At 46.0% G+C, this 16,646-nt stretch overlaps 1 protein-coding gene across 8 annotated transcripts in view; it reads left to right on the plus strand.

The window, feature by feature from the left end:
• Positions 1-16,646, plus strand: part of MCC (MCC regulator of WNT signaling pathway) — a 309,780-nt gene that overhangs the window by 245,928 nt on the left and 47,206 nt on the right. For all 8 annotated transcript variants that reach the window (XR_005986779.1, XR_005986780.1, XR_005986781.1 and 5 more), the window contains one exon: positions 15,796-16,030. Coding sequence is in view for 5 of the 8 variants with exons in the window: in XM_041748456.1 (XP_041604390.1) it covers positions 15,796-16,030 (235 nt within the window). In the remaining 3 variants the exon portion in view is untranslated. The remainder of the gene's footprint in view (positions 1-15,795; positions 16,031-16,646) is intronic.

Raw genomic sequence — 16,646 nt, forward strand, 5'->3', positions numbered from 1 at the left:
GCAGAAGAGCAGTTACCAGCAAGGAGAATAAAAATGGTAGGGGATCCCTGGGTGGTGCAGCAGTTTAGCGCCTGCCTTTGGCCCAGGGCACGATCCTGGAGACCCGGGATCGAATCCCACGTTGGGCTCCCAGTGCATGGAGCCTGCTTCTCCCTCTGCCTGTGTCTCTGCCTCTCTCTCTCTGTGACTATCATAAATAAATAAAAATTAAAAAAAAAATGGTAGCCAGCCTATCAGCTGACTGTTGACAGGAGCCCAGAGACACTGATGTTTCTCTTTTGAAAAACACAGCCACAGCCTCCTCAGGGGTTATAAGTGTCTTAATGGACAGAGTAACTAGGTAATGTTGATGGCTTGGATAGCTTTATTAGCATCTCACAACAGAGGAGCCCATGGACTAAATTGCTGAGGTGCGAATAGGGAATCCTTAATCAAGCCCACCCTTCCTGTCAAGCGTCACAATTTCAGTTCATTCCATGGAAGCACTATCATTGATCTAAATCTACGAAAGGACACGTGGCCAAAGACAAGATAAGCCTCAGCAGGACTATCCTGTTGGGGACTAGAGCCCGTGCCTTTGCCCTGCTGTTGGATGGGGATCACGGTGAGCTGTGGGAGTCTGGTGATTGCAGCCTAGCAGGTGAGCTGCTGGGCACTTTCCAGGAGTCAGGGTTCTACCTGGCTGACCCCCAAACTGGATTAAGGGCAATGGCACTCATGATGCTCACTTTGCACCTTCTAGGCTGGTGACTAAGTCTTCTTAGATGGAGTCTCACTGGAGCAGAAGGGAGGGCTGATGACAGTGGAAGGATGGATGGGATTAGAATGGCCGTCCTATTCTAATAGGACCACCATCAGCAAGCTTCTGGGAGTGAGAGACCAGATGTGGCTGTTGTAACCGTAATCTTCATATCTTCATGTCCCTCTGAAGAAGGGAGTTGCTTTCTCATCCCAAGTATCAGGAGAGTCCATCCAAGGCCCTTGGGACTAATGCTTATAGAAGCACTAATAAATTCTAAAGTCCAACTCAGATGCATTCTCCAACATGACAGCATGGTGCTCAGGCCTGCTGCTCAAAGGTCCTTGTCATTTATCTTTTAGGCTCTATGAAAACTAGGTAGAGACCTGAAAGGCTTTTTTTTTTTTTTTTAAGACTTCTTGATTTCAAAAGAATTACATGATCATTGTAAAACTAAATAATGAAAATCTAAGCATTATATCAAATTCTCCATGCTAGGATCCTCACTGGAAAGAACACTGCAAACAGATCAGGGTATATTTCCACAGATTTACCTGCCCATTTTTGCCTTTGTTAAGATCCTTGGCTGGAAATGACAGAATGATACTCTAATAGCTTAAACAGAAAAGGGCTGTGCTGGAAGGATATTCCACACACAGGAGCTGGATACCCAGCTGGAGGCAGAGAGCTACAGGAAGCCCGAGCAGTCTTGGAAGCAGGCACCTGAGCATAGCCAGGCCAGGCCACATCCAGCCTGCGCACTCCCCACATGTGGCTTTCATCTCCCTGCTGCGGGCAAGCTCCCCAGATGACAGAAAGCCAGCATAACACCTGCATTTGTACCCAAGGCTGACTGGTTTCACTGGTGTCAAGTAAAAAAAAAATTCAAATAAGGGACATCTTGCCAGCTAGGTTCAAGCCCTACCCCTGTCATCTGTGGCCATGACAGCCCCCACAGGAGCCACACAGATGGAGAGGAGAGGGGTTAGGTCCCAGAAGAAGATGGAAGGTGTGAATCTGGCAGGCCAATGGCAGGCATCTTTAAAAACATGATTATATCTAATTTTTAGTCTCCTGAGAATCCTACTATGTGGACTCCTAAAACCTCCTTTTCCCCTTAGCATTACATTTTTTTTTCCATGCAGTATTCGTATGTGTCAGTAGCTGCCCACTTATATTGGAAGACAGTCCATCATGTATTTTATTTTATTTTTTCCATCATGTATTTTAAACAGCTTCCTCTTTTTGGACATTTCTACCCAGTTTTTCCACTATTAACCATTAGAGCCACTGTCCTTTTTTTTTTTTAATAATAAATTTATTTTTTATTGGTGTTCAATTTGCCAACATACAGAGTAACACCCAGTGTTCATCCTGTCAAGTGCCCCCCTCAGTGAGAGCCACTGTCCTTGACCTCACACCAGTGTGTCTTGAAAAATTTCTGTGGGACCAATTCAAAGAAACAATTTGCTGCTCAAAAATGATTGTTTCCGTTGTCAAATAGCCCTCCATACATGATCGAATTATCATCCTCTTCCTCCACACCCTTGCTAAAACTGGGTAGTGTCAGTTTTTTCAATTTGGCTGATCTCTGGGCAAAAAATACCCTATTTAATACTTTCTGCCTCCTAATTATTAGTGATATTGAAAATCATTATGATGTTTGATTTTTCTAATGCCTGAGAAATTGTTAGCCACAGTATAGCTGTTAGGCTTAGAGAGTGTCTGTCTTGGTGTGTTACTGGTGACTGAATGAGGAAAAGGTTAACATTGGGTTTGGAGATGTCTCATTTTCAACACTGTTATCAGGAGACCTTTAAAAATGGCTGTAGAAATAGCATCTGTTTCTCATTTTGACTTCCACTTTCAACTAAGTTCTTGGGACCTTTCTTGAACCAGACAGGTTTTGAGGACTTCAGTTATCTGGCACTGGATTTTCCCATACCTATATTTTGTTAGATAATTTTTCTTCACTTAACCTAGAGAATTCTGAGAGCCATCTGAGAGAATATAGGCATAAAAGGTTAGGATTGTGTTTAGGGGTTTTTAGTCCTTTGTGATGAAGAGTTGTCAGAGAGGGTGGGGAGGTACATTGCTACACAGCACTACAAGATGTAGGCAGTTGACAAGGCGCATCTTCTCAGAGGAATGCAGGCACTTAGGAGTGGCTGACCCCCTCCTTCAAATAAATTTAAAATGCTTAGCAAAAACAGAAAGCCAGCCTAATGGCATTTCCCTTCTGAAAATGAGCTGCCCCTTGGTGGAAATGAGATCTTAATGGGGACCAGGTAAGACATTGATAAAAATGTAGGGAAAAATCCATTTCTGGTTTTTGTGGCAAAGAAATGAAATGCCATTCTAGCTTTTTGCCATGGCAAGATGAGGAGGCTGAAGAAAAACGGGTTCTTCTTCTAAAAAGCAGGATGGGGAGTTGTCTGGAGGATGAGGCTGGGACATGAAGAAAGGGGAAAGGAGACTGGATATTTGAAATCCAAAGCTGCTTAACTAAACCTGATTCCATGTCCCATTGTGGCCAGGGCAGGTGGAAGGGTAGGGTGTCCTAGGCTGCTAGCACTCACACTCCCCTGGCTGTAGGCCACCCCACATGCAGTATGCCAGAAGATTGCTGGCAAACTCATAGATGTGGAGCAAAGCCAGCAGGACAGGGCTCCAGCAGAGCATCCCAGAAAGGAGAAATCCATGTGACCTGGCCCTGCTTATTGGAAAAACAGAGCAGAATGCACAAATGTGCTGTTCTGCTATTCTGAGGTGAGCTAGGGCTTTCTACCTTCAGCCCTCCCTGAAACACCTCCCAGAGAACAGGCCTCCCAGCCTGGAGATGAGGAGTAACCTGGTCTTGGTGGACAGTGATTCATTCCCCCTTGACAGCCAGAACCATCCAGCATTCCAAGCTGGGAGAGCTAATGGATGACCTAACCCGGGCCCAGAAGCCAGTGGCATGCCCTCAGAAGACTCTCAGTGCTTTTGTCTGCAGGAGGCAGGGGAGAGGCTAGCAGCTTCCCTGCCTTTCACACTGTCACACAATCATATTCCACAGTGGAACATTATAGCACAAAGCAGAATTATTAATTTTCCCACTCGCCTCCCGGAAGGGAGGAAGCAAAGCCAGAGGGGCTATGTCGATGCAGTGCATATCTAGAAATCAAACTTCCTAGAGCATTTTAGAGGGCTTCAGCTTCCCACAAGGGTACATCAAGGGCAGGAGATCCTTTTCCTTTTCTTCTTTTTTGAAAACTAAACCTATGGTAGAGATGGTGAAAATTTAGGCCTTCCCCACCTGGCCAGGAATCAGGCCCTAAACCCTTGGGGATCCAGAACACCCCAAAGCCTGTCAGCCTCTGCCCATCTGTCTTGGTACTTCCTAGACCACTCTAGGTGGTTTCTCAGGTCTCATGGAATACTTGGTGTATTGCTTCTCCCTCAGCCCCAGGGTATTCTGCATGACCTGCTGGGTGGCTGTCATCCCTAAAAAAAGTCCCTGAGTCTGTGCAAGGAGGTGCAGGATGTGGCCATGGCTGTTTCTCCAACTCCCCTAGAATGAGTACTACTGTACTGTCTGGACCTGCCTGCTTCAGGACCCATCATGTCCCTTCCAACAGCCTGATGATATGGGAACTGTCCATACTCTCACTTTACCGCAGCCTGGGAAGGTTGGATCATTTGCTTGGGACCATAAAGCTAGGCAGTGGCAGAGGAAGAACATTTACTCAGGTCTATCTGATGTCAGAGATCTGCTCATAATCACTGGCACCCACCAGATCAGCCCAAGAGTGTATGGATTCTCCCTAGAGAATTTGGGTGGAATCATGTCCCGTTACCCCACAGGCTACCGTGCAAATGCCCACCTGACTTAAGGGGTAGATCAGTTATTCTCAAACGTGGCTATGCCTCAGAATGATAGAGAGGGTACATTAAAATGTAGATTGCTGGGCTCCATTGCCAGAGTTCCCCTTTCTAGGGGTCTTGGGGGTGGGCCTAAGAGTGTGCATTCCTAACAAGTCCCAGGTGATGCTGCTATGGCTAGCCCAGCAACTACTCTTTGACAGCCACTGGGGTACACCAGTCCCGCTAACTGGAAAATCTGCCCAAATAGAATCGTTTTAGTGCATGCAGAATAATTACAGAGCTCTAGCTTCTAGTGCTCTTTGAATTTAGAAATTTCTTTTTTAAGTAAAAGAGAACAAAGGATTCCTCAAGTGTAAGTGTTCTATTTCTTAAAAAAAAAAAAAAAAAGTAGTCCAAAGAAAATAAGACCAAAGACTCATCTGGGTGGTAGGTCATAGGAATTAGTTAATCTCAGTGTTTTTCTCTATGTTTAAAGTTTTTCAAAATAATTTTTAACATAAGGAAGGACAAGGGTTGTAAAGTGAACCTCTGGTCCAGAGTCCCAGCTTCACAGGAAACGATTTCATACCTGAAGCCTCCTCCCAGCTTACTGGGAGAGAAGTATTGATGTTTCCCAGCACCATGCTGTCCAAACATGCCACCCCTGTGAGCACAGCTCCACACTCAGCCCTGTGGAATGTTGTGAGAACAATGCCACCACTTCAGTTTGCTTTCATTTTGTTCCTCATTTGTCTGTGGGACATTTAGATGTCTGTCCCTCTGTATCTGTGTTGACGATCCATGAAGGTGAGTGCTGAGTCCTACTTGAATGATTTTGTCCAAGGCATGCCTAGCACCAGGCTGGGGGCAGATAGGTCTTTACTGCAGAGTGTAGAGATTCTGAGGGAGAAACTCAGTTTCCTCCCTGGGAGAAATCCCTCCCATTCAGAAGTCCCCCTGGCTTCCCCAGCGCCCTCTGCTGGGGCTACTGTTAGCTCATTTGCTTCTCTCCAGTTGCTTAATTTCTTTATGAAATTGGCACCTGCAGTGTTCCAGCCAGAGGGTGTTGCTGCTTCTCCCTTCTTGTCTTTTTTAAAATGCAACTTAAGGAAACACAGTGATGGTGATTGACAGTAATAATTTTATCCTCATTCCTGCCCTTCCAGCTTCTACTGTCTCTTCCCGAGATTGTTGCAACAGCCCAGAATTGGTCTCCTTGCCTCTGCCCTTGCCTCCCTTCATCTCTCCTCAGTCTAGTGGCCAGAGGGATGTAAGATGTAAGATGTAAGGCAGATCACATCACTCCTCTGTTACAAACCCTCTAGTGGCTTCCATTCTAATTCTAGAGAAAAAGACACAGCCCTTATAAACCTGACATGACTTGGCACCGTGCCCCCCTCTCCCACACACACACCTTCCTCTCTGACCAGCTCTCCTCTTCCCTCTCCCTGAACTGCCTCCAGCTCAGCCACAATCTCATATATGCTGGCCACACTCACTGCCCCAGGGCCTTTGCATTCACTGTGTCCTCTGCCTGGATCACTCTTCCTCCAAATATCCACACAGCTCCGTTTCTCATGTTCTTTAGGTCTACTTTATCCTTAGGTCTACTTTATGTAACTTTATCATGCAGGCCCTCCCTACAACTCTGTTGCAAAGAATAATCCCATCTTCTCTTTGTGCTCCCCATAACTTCGTTTTTCTCCATGGTACTTCTCACTGTCTGAGGTTTGGTGTATCTTACTTGTTTGTCTCCCATATTAGAATATGAGTTCCATGAGAGAAGAGATTTTTCTAGTTCCTAGAAGAGTACCCCATAGTGGTACTCTAAGATTACTTACATGAATGATAGCTACATTGATTGAGTGCTTACTATATGCTATTCACTGTTCTAAACACTTTACATTTTACAGATAAGGAAATGGGCACAGGGGGATTGAGTCATGCTACCTGTAAATCTACAAAGTGGAGGGCAGCCCAGGTGGCTCAGTGATTTAGCGCTGCCTTTGGCCCAGGGCCTGATGCTGGGGACCTGGGATCCAGTCCCACGTCGGGCTCCATGCACGGAGCCTGCTTCTCCCTCTGCCTGTGTCTCTGCCTCTCTCTCTCTCTCTCTCTCTCTCTCTGTGTGTGTCTCTCATGAATAAATAATAAAATTAAATCTTTTTTAAAAAATCTACAAAGTGAAGAAGATGTTTGGGTTACAGGTAAAGGTAGCACCTCTATGTTAGGGTTCTTCAGAGAAACAGGACCAATAAGGTTATTATATGTATATGAAAAGAGAGATGGATTAATTTTAAGAAATTGGCTCATATGATTATGGGGACTGGCAAGTCCTAAATCTACAAGTCAGGCACACTGGCTGGAGACCCAAGGAAGACTTGATGTAGCAGTGTTGAATCTGAAGGCTGTCTGGAGGCAGGATTACTTTCTTGGGGGACCTCAGTCTTTTCTCTTAAGGCTGATTGGATGAGACCCATCTACATCATGGAAGGTAGTCTGCTTTACTCAGTCTGTTTTAAATGTAATCAAATCTAGGGGTGCCTAGATGGCTCAGTTGGTTGAGCATCCAGGTCATGATCTGATCTCTGGGTCATGGAATCAAGCCCAATTTGGGCTCTGTGCTCAGCAAGGAGTCTGCTCAAGATTCTCTCTCCCTCTTCCTCTGCCTATCCCACCGCACTCACTCTCTTTCTTTCAAATCAATTTAAAAAATATAAATAAATGTTAATGACATCTTTAAAAAAAATACCTTCACAGTGACATCTAGATGGGTGTTTGGCCATGCACCTGGACACTATAGCCCAGCCCAGTGGCCACATGAAATGAACCATCAGCACCTGTAAGGAGGTATATGTTGGTCAGGCTGATCTTGCACCCTTCCCCTGTAAGATACATCCTACCTCTCCTGATGGCGTAAAGAAGGTGAGGGGTGAGAGAGCAACCCCAAAGAGTCTGTAGTACTCGGGAGCTTCCAGTCCTAGCAGACGTTCTCTGACTTTTTTTTTTTTTTAATTAACTTTTATTGGTGTTCAATTTACCAACATACAGAAAAACACCCAGTGCTCATCCCGTCAAGTATCCACCTCAGTGCCCGTCACCCATTCCCCTCCAACACCCGCCCTCCTCCCCTTCCACCACCCCTAGTTCGTTTCCCCGAGTTAGGAGTCTTTATGTTCTGTCTCCCTTCCTGATATTTCCCAACATTTCTTTTCCCTTCCTTTATATTCCCTTTCACTATTATTCATATTCCCCAAATGAATGAGAACATACACTGTTTGTCCTTCTCCGATTGACTTATTTCACTCAGCATAATACCCTCCAGTTCCATCCACGTTGAAGCAAATGGTGGGTATTTGTCGTTTCTTTTTAATTTTTTTTTTTTTTTTATGATAGTCACAGAGAGAGAGAGAGAGAGAGAGGCAGAGACACAGGCAGAGGGAGAAGCAGGCTCCATGCACGGGGAGCCCTATGTGGGATTCGATCCCGGGTCTCCAGGATCGCGCCCTGGGCCAAAGACAGGCGCCAAACTGCTACGCCACCCAGGGATCCCGGTATTTGTCGTTTCTAATTGCTGAGTAATATTCCATTGTATACATAAACCACATCTTCTTTATCCATTCATCTTTCGATGGACACCGAGGCTCCTTCCACAGTTTGGCTATTGTGGCCATTGCTGCTATAAACATCGGGGTGCAGGTGTCCCGACGTTTCATTGCATCTGAATCTTTGGGGTAAATCCCCAACAGTGCAATTGCTGGGTCGTAGGGCAGGTCTATTTTTAACTCTTTGAGGAACCTCCACACAGTTTTCCACAGTGGCTGCACCAGTTCACATTCCCACCAACAGTGTAAGAGGGTTCCCTTTTCTCCGCATCCTCTCCAACATTTGTTGTTTCCTGCCTTGTTAATGTTCCCCATTCTCACTGGTGTGAGGTGGTATCTCATTGTGGTTTTGATTTGTATTTCCCTGATGGCAAGTGATGCAGAGCATTTTCTCATGTGCTTGTTGGCCATGTCCATGTCTTCCTCTGTGGGATTTCTCTTCATGTCTTTTGCCCATTTCATGATTGGATTGTTTGTTTCTTTGGTGTTGAGTTTAATAAGTTCTTTATAGATTTTGGAAACTAGCCCTTTATCTGATATGTCATTTGCAAATATCTTCTCCCATTCTGTAGGTTGTCTTTTAGTTTTGTTGACTGTATCCTTTGCTGTGCAAAAGCTTCTTATCTTGATGAAGTCCCAATAGTTCATTTTTGCTTTTGTTTCTTTTGCCTTTGTGGATGTATCTTGCAAGAAGTTACTGTGGCCAAGTTCAAAAAGGGTGTTGCCTGTGTTCTCCTCTAGGATTTTGATGGAATCTTGTCTCACATTTAGATCTCTCATCCATTTTGAGTTTATCTTTGTGTATGGTGAAAGAGAGTGGTCCAGTTTCATTCTTCTGCATGTGGATGTCCAATTTTCCCAGCACCATTTATTGAAGAGACTGTCTTTCTTCCAATGGATAGTCTTTTCTCCTTTATCGAATATTAGATGACCGTACATTTCAGGGTCCCCTTCTGGGTTCTCTATTCTGTTCCATTGATCTATGTGTCTGTTTTTGTGCCAGTACCACACTGTCTTGATGACCACAGCTTTGTAGTACAACCTGAAATCTGGCATTGTGATGCCCCCAGCTATGGTTTTCTTTTTTAAAATTCCCCTGGCTATTCGGGGTCTTTTCTGATTCCACACAAATCTTAAAATAATTTGTTCTAACTCTCTGAAGAAAGTCCATGGTATTTTGATAGGGATTGCATTAAATGTATAAATTGCCCTGGGTAACATTGACATTTTTACAATATTAATTCTGCCAATCCATGAGCATGGAATATTTTTCCATCTCTTTGTGTCTTCCTCAATTTCTTTCAGAAGTGTTCTATAGTTTTTAGGGTATAGATCTTTTACCTCTTTGGTTAGGTTTATTCCTAGGTATCTTATGCTTTTGGGTGCAATTGTAAATGGGATTGACTCCTTAATTTCTCTTTCTTCAGTCTCATTGTTAGTGTATAGAAATGCCATTGATTTCTGGGCATTGATTTTGTATCCTGCCACGCTACCAAATTGCTGTATGAGTTCTAGCAATCTTGGGGTGGAGGCTTTTGGGTTTTCTATGTAGAGTATCATGTCATCGGCGAAGAGGGAGAGTTTGACTTCTTCTTTGCCAATTTGAATGCCTTTAATGTCTTTTTGTTGTCTGATTGCTGAGGCGAGGACTTCCAGAACTATGTTGAACAGCAGTGGTGAGAGTGGACATCCCTGTCTTGTTCCTGATCTTAGGGGAAAGGCTCCCAGTGCTTCCCCATTGAGAATGATATTTGCTGTGGGCTTTTCGTAAATGGCTTTTAAGATGTCGAGGAAAGTTCCCTCTATCCCAACACTCTGAAGGGTTTTGATCAGGAATGGATGCTGTATTTTGTCAAATGCTTTCTCTGCATCTAATGAGAGGATCATATGGTTCTTGGTTTTTCTCTTGCTGATATGATGAATCACATTGATGGTTTTACGAATGTTGAACCAGCCTTGTGTCCCAGGGATAAATCCTACTTGGTCATGGTGAATAATTTTCTTAATGTGTTGTTGGATCCTATTGGCTAGTATCTTGTTGAGAATTTTTGCATCCATATTGGTCTGTAATTCTCCTTTTTGGTGGGGTCTTTGTCTGGTTTCGGAATTAAGGTGATGCTGGCCTCATAGAACGAATTTGGAAGTACTCCATCTCTTTCTATCTTTCCAAAAAGCTTTAGTAGAATAGGTATGATTTCTTCTTTAAACGTTTGATAGAATTCCCCTGGGAAGCCATCTGGCCCTGGACTCTTGTGTCTTGGGAGGTTTTTGATGACTGCTTCAATTTCCTCCCTGGTTATTGGCCTGTTCAGGTTTTCTATTTCTTCCTGCTCCAGTTTTGGTAGTTTGTGGCTTTCCAGGAATGCGTCCATTTCTTCTAGATTTCCTAATTTATTGGCGTACAGCTGTTCATAATATGTTTTTAAAATCGTTTGTATTTCCTTGGTGTTGGTAGTGATGTCCCCTTTCTCATTCATGATTTTATTAATTTGAGTCTTCTCTCTCTTCTTTTTAATAAGGTTGGCTAATAGTTTATCTATCTTATTAATTATTTCAAAGAACCAACTCCTGGTTCTGTTGATCTGTTCCACAGTTCTTTTGGTCTCGATTTCATTGAGTTCTGCTCGAATTTTAATTAACTGTCTTCTTCTGCTGGGGGTGGGGTCTATTTGTTGCTTTTTCTCTAGTTCCTTTATGTGTAAGGTGAGCTTTTGAATTTGAGATCTTTCCAGTTTTTGAATGGATGCTTGTATTGCGATGTATTTCCCCCTCAGGACTGCTTTTGCTGCATCCCAAAGATTTTGAACGGTTGTATCTTCATTCTCATTAGTTTCCATGAATCTTTTTAATTCTTCCTGAATTTCCTGGTTGACCTTTTCATCTTTTAGCAGGATGGTCCTTAACCTCCACGTGTTTGTGGTCCTTCCATACTTCTTGTTGTGATTAAGTTCTAATTTCATGGCATTATGGTCTGAGAATATACAGGGGACTATCCCGATCTTTTGGTATCGGTTCAGACCCGATTTGTGACCCAGTATGTGGTCTATTCTGGAGAAAGTTCCATGTGCACTTGAGAAGAATGTGTATTCAGTTGAGTTTGGATGTAAAGTTCTGTAGATATCTGTGAAATCCATCTGGTCTAGTGTATCATTTAAAGCTCTCGTTTCTTTGGATATGTTGTGCTTAGAAGACCTATCTAGTATAGAAAGAGCTAGATTGAAGTCACCAAGTATAAGTGTATTATTATCAAGGTATTTCTTGAGTTTGGTTATTAATTGGTTTAAATATTTGGCAGCTCCCACATTCGGGGCATATATATTGAGGATTGTTAAGTCCTCTTGTTGGATAGATCCTTTGAGTATGAGATAGTGTCCCTCTTCATCTCTCACTATAGTCTTTGGGGTAAATTTTAATTTATCTGATATAAGGATGGCAACCCCTGCTTTCTTTTGAGGACCATTTGAATGGTAAATGGTTCTCCAACCTTTTATTTTCAGGTTGTAGGTGTCCTTCTGTCTAAAATGAGTCTCTTGTAGACAGCAAATAGATGGGTCCTGCTTTTTTATCCAGTCTGAAACCCTGCGCCTTTTGATGGGGTCATTAAGCCTGTTCACGTTCAGAGTTACTATTGATAGATATGAGTTTAGTGTCATCATATCTATTCAGTCCTTGTTTTTGTGGATTGTTCCACTGAACTTCTTAAAGGGGAATTTTAAGAGTCCCCCTTAAAATTTCTTGCAGAGCTGGTTTGGAGGTTACATATTCTTTCAGTTCCTGCCTGTCTTGGAAGCTCTTTATCTCTCCTTCCATTTTGAATGAAAGCCTTGCTGGGTAAAGTATTCTTGGTTGCATGTTCTTTTCATTTAGGACCCTGAATATATCCTGCCAGCCCTTTCTGGCCTGCCAGGTCTCTGTGGAGAGGTCTGCTGTTACCCTAATATTCCTCCCCATAAAAGTCAGGGACTTTTTTTCTCTTGCTGCTTTAAGGATCTTCTCCTTATCTTTGGAATTTGCAAGCTTCACTATTAAATGTCGAGGTGTTGAACGGTTTTTGTTGATTTTAGGGGGGGATCTCTCTATTTCCTGGATCTGAATGCCTGTTTCCCTTCCCAGATTAGGAAAGTTTTCAGCTAGGATTAGTTCAAATACATATTCTGGCCCTGTGTCCCTTTCGGCGCCCTCAGGAACCCCAATTAAACGTAGGTTTTTCTTCCTCAGGCTGTCATTTATTTCCCTTAATCTATCCTCATGATCTTTTAATTGCTTGTCTCTTTTTTCCTCAGTTTCCCTTTTTGCCATCAACTTGTCTTCTATGTCACTCACTCGTTCTTCCACCTCGTTAACCCTCGTCGTTAGGACTTCTAGCTTGGATTGCATCTCATTTAATTGATTTTTAATTTCTGCCTGATTGGATCTAAATTCTGCAGTCATGAAGTCTCTTGAGTCCTTTATGGTTTTTTCTAGAGCCACCAGTAGCTGTAAAATAGTGCTTCTGAATTGGCTTTCTGACATTGAATTGTAATCCATATTTTGTAACTCTGTGGGAGAGTGGGCTGTTTCTGATTCTTTTTTTTGAGGTGAGGTTTTCCTTCTAGTCATTTTGCTCAGTGCAGAGTGGCCAAAAACAATTTGTATTGGGAAAAGGAGAAAAAGAGAGAGAAGGAAAGAAAAGAGAAAAAGAAAAAAGAGAAAGAAGAAAAAAAAGGGGGAAAAGAGAAGAAAAAGAAAGAAAAAGAAAGAAAGGAGAAAAAAGAAAAAAATAAGGGGGGGGGGAAGCAATCAGAAATCAAGAAGAAAGAGAGAAAAAAAAGCACAAAAAAAAACAAAAACAAAAAAAACACAGGGGAGTATCTTCCGATTCTGTGTGCTTTAAGTCCCTTGACTTCCCTTGGAACTGGTCCGTCTCCTTGGTCTTCTGGGGGAGGGGCCTGCTGTGCTGATTCTCAGGTGTTAGCACTTGGGGGAGCTGCTCTGCCCCTGCCTGGTTCAGGGCTCAGTGGGGGTGTTCACCCCGTGAGGCCCCGGGAGGAAGCCACAGTGGCGGGGGCAGCTCTGGGACCCTGGAGTCAGCTCCCGCAGTAGCTCCGGGGCTCTCCGTCTGCAGGGCCTGGGGGCTCCCGGGCGGGGCCGCTGATCTGCTCAGCTCGGGGCAGGAGCGTCCTTGCTGTCCTGGGCCCTCCCGGCCTCTGCCTGTCCCTGGGGGAGGCTGGATCCTGGGCTGTGTCCCGGCGCCCTGTGCTCCGGGGCCTGCGCTGTTGGATTCGCGCTCCCGCCCGCAGCCCCCTCCGCGGAGCCGCCGCCCGAGCCCCTCCGAGCTGTTCCCGGAGCCGCGCCGCCCCCTCCGCTGAGCTTCTTCCTCCGCCCGAGCCGCCGCCACCGAGCTGTTCCCGGAGCCGCGCAGCCCCCTCCGCGGAGCTGCCACCCGAGCCCCTCCGAGCTGTTCCCGGAGCCGCGCAGCCCCCTCCGCGGAGCCGCCGCCCGAGCCGCCGCCGCCGAGCTGTTCCCGGAGCCGCGCAGCCCCCTCTGCGGAGCCGCCGCCCGAGCCCCTCCGAGCTGCTCCGGGTCCCGCCGAGCGCTGCAGCCCTTAGGGAGCTCGGCGCATCTCCCGGGGCGCAGTTCCTCTGTTACTGTCCCAGGGAGCCCGAGGGCATCCCCGCCCTCCTGGGTCCTGCTCCACCTCCCTGCAGGCCCCTTTCCGCGGGGAAGGTCGGTGCAGCTCCTGCTCCTCCGGGACGGGGCTCTCCTGTCCTGGGGACACTCGCCCCGGCCTCAGCCCGGCTCCTCGCGGGGCCCCTCCCCCTTGGAGGCCTTTTGTTTCTTCATTTCTTTTTCCCCGTCTTCCTACCTTGATAGAAGCCGAACTCTTCTCACTGTAGCGTTCCAGCTGGTCTCTCTTTAAATCTCAGGCCGAATTCGTAGATTTTCAGGATGATTGGATGGTTTTCTAGGTAATTTGTTGAGGACAGGGGACTTGGAGACCCTGCTCCTCCGCCATCTTGCCCCTCCCCCTCCGACGTTCTCTGACTTAACGATCACCCAGGTCCTAGGATATTGTCTTCCTTCCTTCTGTGCACAGCCAGCTAAGTGGTAGAGCTCCAGCTCATCACGTCTCCTCACCCTTGTCTCCACAAAAACCCTTATCTTCTAGATAATGCATCACACACATAAGAGTGGAATGGTCCTTGGTCACACCTAGGTGATGGGGCAATTGCATCTACTGAATTGGAGTCCCAGGACTGTTACCCCTTCCAGGATGAGGGAAGGAGGGAAGGCCTGGGCCTCTGGCAGCCAGCAGCCAATGGAGACCACTCCTTGCTCCTGGCATAGCTTCTAGCAATGAGAATCTTGGAAGGGTGGGGCTGAGGAATGAGAAGACCATGGCCCAAGTCCAGGTGTACCAGTGTCCAGCCTCATGACCAGGCAAGCTACCTAACGTCTCTGAGCCTCAGTTGCCAAATCTGTAATGACAGTATTGATAATGCCAACCTGGCCTGTTTTGATGAGAGTTAAATGAGCCCCTGCTTGTTTTTCTCCCATCTTTCAAGGCCAGAGCCCCGAGGGCTACATCAAGTATAGGCCGGTCTGGTATAGGTCCACAAAAACTGTAGACCCACACTGGTTTCAGATGCATGAGGACTGATTGGGTGTAGTGCCTCATTCCAAGCCAGTGGGAGCAGGCTGCCCATTGCCGGAAAAAGCCAGAGCCCTCTTAAGAGCCAGAGCCTTGGTTTTCCTGTGGTGTCCCCCTGGCATGATGGCCTGGGTCCCACAGAAACTTTCATGGGCTGCCATGTTCTCAGGGTTCATGCTAGGTACTCCTCAGATCTAGCAGCTATCACCATTCAGCACGGGCCTCTAAGGGCCCCTTGGGTGAGCCTCAGTCCCTTTGGTGGATGTTACATTCAGCCGTGACACAGGAGGAATGGCATGGAGGTGGGGGAGTCCTGCTTTCTAAGTTGTCACAGTAGCAGTACACACAGGTGGGGTTTGTTTCACAGTACACCTCTTCCCACTGCACCTTCCAGCTCCTGCCCCAGTCCTAGACCCTCCTGGTGTGTACCAGTGGGTAGATGTACACACACACATCTATAGATCACACCATAGGTATTGTGTTATTCAACTTTGTTCCCTAATGTATTCTCTTTTTTAAGTCTGTCTACATGTACACCTATTTTTTAATCAGATACTACTTTTATCCTATTTCTCCACTTTAAATACTTCCACCATGTCATAATTATTACTGTAATATCCATATACTGTCCCTTTTTTTTGGAATGTACCATAATTAACTAAATCCTCCATGCCATGAAACATTTTGTATCTTGGGTGCTTCTATGGAATTATTTCCTTAGAATTCATTTTTAGAGTCCATGTGTTGTGTTGAAGGAGGGTCCAAGCATTTCTGTTGTTCTTCAGACTTATTTCTCTCCTAAAATGTGGTATCAGTGTACCATGCCATGAAGAATGCCCTTTTTTTGGAGGTGCGGGGATGGGGGGATTACCATCAAACACTATTGGGGAGATAGACTATGGAGAAGAGTCAGGAAGAAGACATGTTTGCTGTGGCTGGGAAACGTGATAGATTATTTTCTTCTGTCTCCTCAGCACAACTAGCTCCACAGCCAGTAGCTGTGACACCGAGTTTACTAAAGAAGATGAGCAGAGGCTGAAGGATTACATCCAGCAGCTCAAGAACGACAGGGCGGCGGTCAAGCTGACCATGCTGGAGCTAGAGAGTATCCACATCGATCCCCTCAGCTACGACGTTAAGCCCCGGGGGGACAGCCAGCGTCTGGACCTGGAAAATGCTGTGCTGATGCAAGAGCTGATGGCCATGAAGGTACCATGGCGGGGCGGGGGGACAGTGGAGCCCTGAGTGCATGTGCTGTGATGTCATCAGGAGGAGATAGGGAAGGGACCCTCAAAAGCAGGTCGGCAAAGATGACAAATCAACCTGGTCCGGGTTCAGTCACTTCCCCCTGGAGGACAGCCAGAGCTGCATTTGTAGACAGGATGCCTTTCAGTGTATCTGGGGTCCCCTGGACTGGACACAACCCCAGAGGGGGTCAGTTGCACTCTGGAGAATGCCTCAGGGTGTCTCAGCTCAACTTTGGGACACCACACTCTCAGATCAGATCCCTACAGGCTGGAGCAGCCTCTGTTCCTGTAAAAGGACCTCTAATCTCCAGCAGCTGATGGTGCTTCTTGGGTTAATGCTGACATTCACGTGGAGTAGGGGAGGACAGGACGAGGGCAGGTGCAGAACTTGGAGCAGAGTCCCGGTTTACTGACACCCTTGTCCTTCCGTGCCTCATGGAGCCCGCCTGGATCATGACACCCTCCGGTGAGGGATGCCAGTGCTGTTCACATCGGTGCTTCCTCACAAGACCCTGGGCTGTTCACCCAGCCTGCTCAGTTCTCTGTTGGCATCTGTAAAGCAGGGGGAGCTTTGGGAA

This window comes from Vulpes lagopus, chromosome 3 (genome assembly GCF_018345385.1).
Source record: "Vulpes lagopus strain Blue_001 chromosome 3, ASM1834538v1, whole genome shotgun sequence".
In the NCBI taxonomy this organism is placed as follows: domain Eukaryota; kingdom Metazoa; phylum Chordata; class Mammalia; order Carnivora; family Canidae; genus Vulpes; species Vulpes lagopus.